Below are 7988 nucleotides of genomic sequence, written 5' to 3'. Positions count from 1 at the left end.
TATATATATATATATATATATATATATATATATATATATTATTATCTGACATTTAAGTCAATAGCTGGATTTCCATCCAAATGTGAACTGAATTAGGTGTGTTTCCATAAAGTTGAGTGACTGACGGTGCTACTGGTGACCTAGTAACCAACAGTAAAAAAACTCTGCAGAAAACCTGTGTTGTGGTTCTATCTGAGCTCTGACAGTGATTGTGTTCTGAGTGCAGGAAAGCTCTACAGCTGGCGGTACACTATTTTGAATCGAGTTTTAATATTTTATTAGCTAAACAAACGCAAAGCTTTCACCAAGAAAAAACAGTTCCTAGCAAGAGTACAGCGCCGACTTCAGTTACCCGGATGAGCCTGTGTTATTAGTTTTTACCGGTTGTTATTGAGGGATAACATACCTCGGAATGTCGTGACTGACCAATCAGAATCAAGTATTCCACAGAACAGTGTAATAAGTCTTCTTTTCAGTTGATTAAATTAAAGGTCATTTAAAGTCATTTTATAAGGTCTTTGAGGATGGAAAAACGTTTTTTGTTGTTGTTTTTTTGAGGATGGAAAAACGGAATTGTGGTACATTCTAATGTGATAATTAAACTTAAAAAGGCAATGATATAATTATTATAATTAGTAAATTAGTGCATGCTGCCAAGTTCAAAGTCAAAAATGGTGTTACACGTTCCACAGTCTCACGCAATTTATGTTTTTAAACTTTTTTTTTTTTGGTAATATATTGTAGATTGTTGTAAAAGTGCATATTTTTATCCCCCCCCCATCTTTTTGAATGAGCAGCTGGAAGTAGTAAAGCAAACAGATTTCAAAATAAGATTCCCTTTGCATTTTGGTCTTATTTATAATTAAAAGTCCCATATTATGCATAAAATCTTTATATATTATTATACTCTCTCTCTATATATATATATATAGACTGACGGTGCTACTGGTGACCTAGTAACCAACAGTAAAAAAACTCTGCAGAAAACCTGTGTTGTGGTTCTATCTGAGCTCTGACAGTGATTGTGTTCTGAGTGCAGGAAAGCTCTACAGCTGGCGCGGCAGCTGAAGGATCTGGCGGTGGAGGCTCAGGCCTGCTACAGTCTGGGCAACACATACACACTGCTGCAGGACTATGAGAGAGCTATCGACTACCATCTCAAACATCTCATCATCGCTCAGGACCTCAATGACAGGTGCTCTCACACACTAGGAATCATGCTTAGCTTGTGGCCAACTGATATCTAAAGAACAGGGTGGCAAACGGTCAAACAAATTCATATAAATAAATATTCCCAATGTTCCCTGCTAAACAAAAACGATTATAAAGCATAATAATAATTTGCATACTCATTATGAAAGGTATGTTTTCTGCAGGATCGGTGAGGGCAGGGCCTGCTGGAGTTTGGGAAATGCACATACAGCACTAGGGAATCATGACCAGGCCATGCACTTTGCAGAAAAGCACTTAGAAATCTCAAAAGAGGTGCGCATAGTTATAGACCCATCAGTAGGTGCATATCTAGAAGTACCTTTGATGTTTGTTTTAAAGGAAATCTGTTATAAAACCAGTTTTGCTCTAAACTGCAGCAGAGTTATATGCATTTTGAATAAATAAATAAATTATTATTGCTTGAATTAAATGCCCGAATTGTCTTGTTTACAGACTGGTGATCGTAGCGGGGAACTCACTGCTCGCATGAACGTCTCAGATCTCCAGATGGTCCTTGGCCTCAGTTACAGCACAAACAATTCAGTACTTTCTGAGAACAAAGAGACTGACTACAACCTGCATGGTACACAAATACAGCACTAGGTCTCCCTTCAGCCATAGTATCCCAAGTTCCTCTGTATGATTTATCACTTGAATAAAGTAAGGGACCATTGCATTTAAGGTTTTAAACTGATTGACTTGGTTTGTTGTTTTTCCAGGAGCCAGACCTAGGATGAGCCGACGGCACAGTATGGAGAACCTAGAGCTGATGAAACTCACACCTGACAAGATCAACGCAAATGTATTTATCTGATTCATAACTCTATTTATAGTCATCAGTTCATAAGACAATGAAGCATCAATTTATGTTTTTAAATCTCAGCATCAGGGATTCATAGAGCAATTTAATGTCTGTCCTGCAGGGTCAGAAATGGACCAGTGACATCCTCTTCAAGCAGTCCAAATCCTCACTGGCCAAGTCATCCTCAAAGCTCTCCTTTGTCAATCGTTTCCGAGGAAAGAAGCACAAACTGCAGAGCAGCTCCAGTAAAATCCTGCAGGATACCAGCAACACACGGGAAGCTCCTCAGAACAAAGTACTAAAACCACATGCAAACATGTTTACTAGGGATGCACGATTTTATCGGACCAATATCGGAATCGGCCGATAATGGCTTTAAATATAAATATCGGCGTCGGCCCGATATGAAAAATTATGCCGATATGTCTTGCCAATAAGAGGAATACATTAACTCACATGTGCTCAGGGTGTGCTAGCAATTAGATCACGTCAACAGTGCGATTACATCATGTCAGCATTGTGGCTCATTCTTGAAGCAAAGTTTTGCCTGAATGGTGATTGGATTCACTGTTTCGACTTGCTGCATTTAAACTGAGAGTGCACGTACAGAATGACGCATTCGGTGTATGATAGAGTAAACAGTAATAGCACGTGCAGCGGCAGCGGCCCCGGGTCCTAAAGCCTGCTCAGTAAGGAGTTTTAATTCCGTAGGGGGCGCTGTTGGCCTACTTCTAATAAAATGAAAGCAAATTGTGAGCTCTAAAAATTTTGAAATTTTACAACTCTTTTGCTTTAGACCATTTACAAATATTAAATCATAAAATAAAATGTTAGGGTTACCACTGTATCTTTCTGAAAAAAAAAATGCAATGATTAATATATAGTTTATGATTAGGCGTTAGTTAGTTTAGGCATTAGTTTTAACCTTTGACCTCTTTGCTCCCAGCATGGGAGTACTGACGTGTTAGGAGACGAGGGCTTCTTTGACTTGCTGAGTCGTTTCCAGAGCAACAGGATGGATGACCAGCGTTGTGTCATACAGGATGGGAGGAGCCACCTGTCTGTCAATTCTAGCTCTGCCTCCCCACCCACCACCCCACCCAGAACCATCAGGAAATGTTAGTCGTCTTTCACATTATTCATTGAATTTGTCTTTAAATGTTCGAACAAGTAGCATTTAAAATGACGTGAATATCACACATGTAGCTGAACGTGTGTCTGTCTATCCAGCTTTCTCAGAGTCGGCTGCATCTCCAGGTCAGGAGCCGTTCCTCAGACTGCTGGCCAGCGCTCAGGGCAGGAGGCTGGATGAGCAGAGGGCAGGAACAGGAAACAGTCTGCCCGGCCTGCGCACCCTATCCGAACACAGCAGCACTAGCAGCAGACAGATGATCCTCAGCCAGGTCATGGCCAGCACAGACGCCACCGAACCCGATGACCAGTTCTTCGACATGCTCGTCAAGTGTCAGGTGAGAACATGTTTGAATTAACCAGAGTAGAAAACAAGTGCAAAATAGCAGCTGTAGGAAAGGAATTGCATTCATTTAAAGCCATTCATCTAATTTTTCTGTCTCTCTCAGGGGTCCCGTCTGGATGATCAGAGGTGCGCCCCTCCTCCGCCCTCCTCCCGTGGCCCCACCGTCCCGGATGAAGACTTCTTCAGCCTCATCATGCGCTCACAGGCCAAGAGGATGGATGAGCAGAGAGTCACACTGCCCTCCTGCCGCTGACCTAACATGCACTTCTCTGAACATATTCAGAAATGAGCTCTTTTTCATGCACACGAGTGTTACAAACCTCACGCTGGCAATACAAACACAATGATGGTCGAGTAACATGCCATCTGTGTGAACTGTGTCCTGTCTGCTACATGATTATGAATGGCTTTTTGTGTACAGCTGTACTTAGCAACTCTGGGGAAAATGTCTTTGTAAATAACACATTTTAATTTTTTACTGGATTTAAGCTCTTGTACATTTGCATTTGTAAGGATTTTAAAGGTTGTTTTAGTTTAGGATGTATTGTTTTGATTATGATCACGTCAATGACTCACACAAATGTATCTTTTGATACAAAACTCCAGGTTTATTTGTATTTATTTAAATAACATTGTTACTACCACTAGTTACCTTCCAGTTAGTATATGTAGTTGTGACTCTGAATTATTATTATATTATTATAATTATCTCTGAATTATTTTTTTTGTAATGTCACATTTAGATTATAAAAAAAGTGGTTAAACTATGTCAAAGTAGTTGATACAGTAACATTTACAACACAACTGTGTAGAAATAAATCCTGTACAGAAATATTTAACATTCACCTTATTCAGTGTCCTTATCAGACAAGAAAATGTTTTGCAACAGTCTGTTGTTTGAAACTCATTTTTACAGGCAAGCAGAGCATTTGAATGTTCTTTAATTCCAACAGTAACTAAAATACTGTTATTCAAAAGTATAGTAGGGTGAGCTCTCCAGTGCATTGGTCACTTGTAGTTTACATCATTTCTCAAATCATGTAAAAATACAATGTAGAATCATCAAGCAAAAAAGTTTAAGGGTCAGGTAAAGGCAGATGAGTTAAAAGGTCAGGATCTTCTTCCAGAAGAATGGAGATGAACATTTCTTTCACAGTGTCACTACCTTTACGCACTATGCTGCAGATCTTCCTCATGCTGGCTTCACTGGTTGAATTAGGATGTGTGATTTCAGAATATAATTCTTCATCAATGATTTGCTTCTGAAGCAGGTTGTCTGCTATGTTTTTCACATTCTTAACACTTTTAATAAAAGCATGCCAGTTTCTATCAAAAAAATGAACTTTATCAGCCACACGCCATAAGTTGACATCCACTTGTGGAAACCAATTAAATTCAGAATTAAGCAGCATGGATCCAAACAAAGCTTTGCAAATTTTTGAGGTCCATACTGATTTCTGATCATCCACTCGGCTAAGTCATTTTGATTTCATCGACCACAGGATGCATGACCTCAAAGAAGTTTGGCTTGATGTCTCCTCTTAGTTTGATCGCTTCGGGTTGGACAGAAGCACCAGAAACCTCAAGACTGTGTTGTTTATTCATCTGTAATGGGGTTTCAGGTCTTGAAAGATTGATTTGATGACTCGATTTTTCCACTATTTTAATTTTTTCTTCAAAAAGTGAATCTATTGGTAAAAAATACACATGGAGAATGATGGGATCTTTGTGTGTCATGAAGATAAATAGATCGCAGTGCACTTTCACTGGTATCCCTAGTTTCATAAGCACTGTTTTAGGAGAAAAGGATGGTTGGAGTATTTTGGCATGAAAACGAGTCAACTCCACTGATTCAAAGGTTAATCCACCATCTTCAACATTGAGGACCTTTACACTTTCTGTGAGAGAGGGGTCTGACTCTGCTAAACAGGCGTAATGAGGCAGATGGGCCTCCTCCAGTTTCCCTGAGATCACGGTCACATCAATCACAGGACCAATTCGCTCACACTGAAGTCTCTCCAGATCTGCTCTGAGGGAACGTCCATCCACTGCACGGTACTGGAGAGTGACATCACCAGCACAGACCCATCGCATTCTGGTCCTGCTGCACTCGAATCAACCCGCCGGAGTGCTGATCCTGAACTCTGACCCTCCTTCATCTGTACAGACTGACGGCTCCACCTGAACCCACTGATCAGAGTCAACAATGTGAACACAAGACTGACACACTGGGAGCGGCTGAAGATTCAGTCCAGACTGTTCAGAGTCAGATATTGTAAGACTAGAGAACAGAGATGATAATGATAAATTAAATGACTAAAGCATGAAAGATAAACATATAAAAACGTTTTTATAAAACAAAAATTCTCACTTTTCCAGCGTTTCCAAAACCTTTGGTTTGAGGTGAATCTCCACTTTCTCATTACAGCTGTGACTGCAGTCCTGTTCTTTGCACTGGTCAGTGGGTTTACTGCACTTCCACCTTGAGAAAGACAAAGTAATTTTTACAAACTAATTTTAAAATGTCCAATTTAATAAGCTACAATGGTTTTACCAACTAAATGGAAAAACATTTCAGAAATGAGATCAGTTGTCAGTAATGGTAGAATTGAGGATTTTATACTCTATTATTTACACACTGTATAACCAATTCATTTGTTTTGTTACTAAAACGGAATACAATGAGCTTTCTAAAACTGTTTATCATTGGACAAATGCACAGCTATTAAAGACACAAACCCTTTAACAATCACAGTGCAGTGTGGATCTGTCAGTGATTTCTTCAGTAACATGAGTCCCTCCTCCAAAAGCAATCCAGTGACACTGACACTACAATATTAAAGTTACACAAATAGTGATTAAGCAATATACATGTTTTTGTACAAGAACAATGCTTTCAGATCAAACCATTTAATTTATTCAAATTTAGTTAATAACTTTTCAATCAGCTTGCAGAACAGAGACAGAGAGTTTAAAGTATAATTCATGATGAACAAATCTATAATGTGGATTGGCTGCATTTAGATTTGTGGGGATACTTTATCCTGTAATTAATATTCTGTTCTGTCAATCATCACTCTCACAAACAAATTCTCTTACCTGAGCTGCTGTAGACTGGTGCAGGTTTGGACGAGAGAAATGATCCCAGAAGCCCAGCTCTTATTCAGAATGAACAGCTTCAGATTCAACGTCTTCAAACCCATAGAGTGAAATGAAGACAGCAGCAAACTGACACACTCGTCCAGAGCTGACGAGCTGCAAAAATATATTTGACCACAATGCATTTGAATAACAGCAAATTTACTAATGAGATAAATAGTTAATGGCAAAATCACTATTTCCTTACACTTCTGCTACTTTTGCTGCCTTGCTGAGTCTCTGTAAGAAGAGTGACCAGTCAGTGCTGGATATCTCTGATTGTGGACACGTAAGACTGATGTTTAAGACTGCTGGAAATGATGGATTCTTCTCTGAGGAGCTCAAAGTCAACCTGAAATAAACAGAAACATTTGATAACAGCACTGTACACTGTGTTTGAAAACATACATTTCATATTTTTATTAGACTATATAATTATTCTATAAATTGTTCTTGATTAGAAGGATTACAGTTTATGTGCAATAGTTTCTTACAAGGCATCTCCATGAGTGACTGACAAGTCAAGTGACCATCTGGGACTCTCAGCACTGTATTCATCCTCTTGAACTCTACCAAGTAGGAATAACAGATAACATTATGTAAATATATTATATTGGAAATGGCAAAGACTGGTTTTATATTCTGTGTGGCTCTAATAAAAGTAAAATTACTTCAGTGCTCTCAAGATTTTAGATTCACCAAGAATCTGGATGAAATCTCCAATCTCTGACAGGTGCTCCACTGAAAACCTTGAGTAGTCAAAAACAAATACAGAAACATAGGCTAGGTTCACACTGTCAGTTTTTGGGATTGACAACCGCATTATCTTTACAGGTGTGAGTCTCGAAATGTGACGTTCACACAGCAGCTTACAGTTGTGTTTAGAATACTGTCTGTATGAACGTGTAACGGGAGTGTAGCATCTGGACCAATCAAACACGCAATGTTTCATTTGATTTAACAAATCAGTTATTCATTAGATTAACAAATTGTCACAGTCCCCTCACCCAATAAACTGGGTGCCAGGATGTCTGCAACGACACCAGGCCCCCCTGGTCCCCATGGCAACTAATGCTGATATCACTGGTTTTATGACCCACAGGAATGTGAGTAGGGAAAAATCACTACCTTTTTACAGGAAGAGACACAATGCACGGTAGAAATGGACTTTTCCCTAATTAATCCATAGGAAAACCTTTCTTTGAATGAACACACATATCCTTCAGGTCACTGTGTATGTTGTCTTTGAGATTTTATACTGTTTTATGCAGGCTTATGATGGAACCACTCATTCCTGTCATCATACCTATATGTAATCCTACCATGTTTAGCATCTATGAATTCGCCTTCTGATGATCG

General features: G+C 39.1%; 1 protein-coding gene and 1 pseudogene across 6 annotated transcripts in view; one reads left to right on the top strand and one right to left on the bottom strand.

Moving 5' to 3' along the window:
- LOC107660048 (G-protein-signaling modulator 2-like) overlaps positions 1-3933 on the top strand; it is a 14562-nt gene extending 10629 nt beyond the window's left edge. For all 6 annotated transcript variants that reach the window (XM_016449273.1, XM_016449253.1, XM_016449228.1 and 3 more), the window contains 8 exons: positions 1040-1195; positions 1377-1485; positions 1666-1795; positions 1932-2014; positions 2136-2309; positions 2961-3132; positions 3245-3483; positions 3595-3933. In XM_016449273.1, the coding sequence (XP_016304759.1) occupies positions 1040-1195; positions 1377-1485; positions 1666-1795; positions 1932-2014; positions 2136-2309; positions 2961-3132; positions 3245-3483; positions 3595-3744 (1213 nt within the window). In that variant the 3' untranslated portion in view covers positions 3745-3933. The remainder of the gene's footprint in view (positions 1-1039; positions 1196-1376; positions 1486-1665; positions 1796-1931; positions 2015-2135; positions 2310-2960; positions 3133-3244; positions 3484-3594) is intronic.
- A 260-nt stretch (positions 3934-4193) lies between these two features.
- Positions 4194-7988, bottom strand: part of LOC107660321 (NACHT, LRR and PYD domains-containing protein 1b allele 2-like) — a 7810-nt pseudogene continuing 4015 nt past the window's right edge.

The sequence above is a fragment of the Sinocyclocheilus anshuiensis genome, unplaced genomic scaffold (genome assembly GCF_001515605.1).
Source record: "Sinocyclocheilus anshuiensis isolate Anshui unplaced genomic scaffold, SAMN03320099.WGS_v1.1 scaffold850, whole genome shotgun sequence".
Lineage (NCBI taxonomy): Eukaryota > Metazoa > Chordata > Actinopteri > Cypriniformes > Cyprinidae > Sinocyclocheilus > Sinocyclocheilus anshuiensis.
This window is presented reverse-complemented; position numbering and strand designations above follow the sequence as displayed.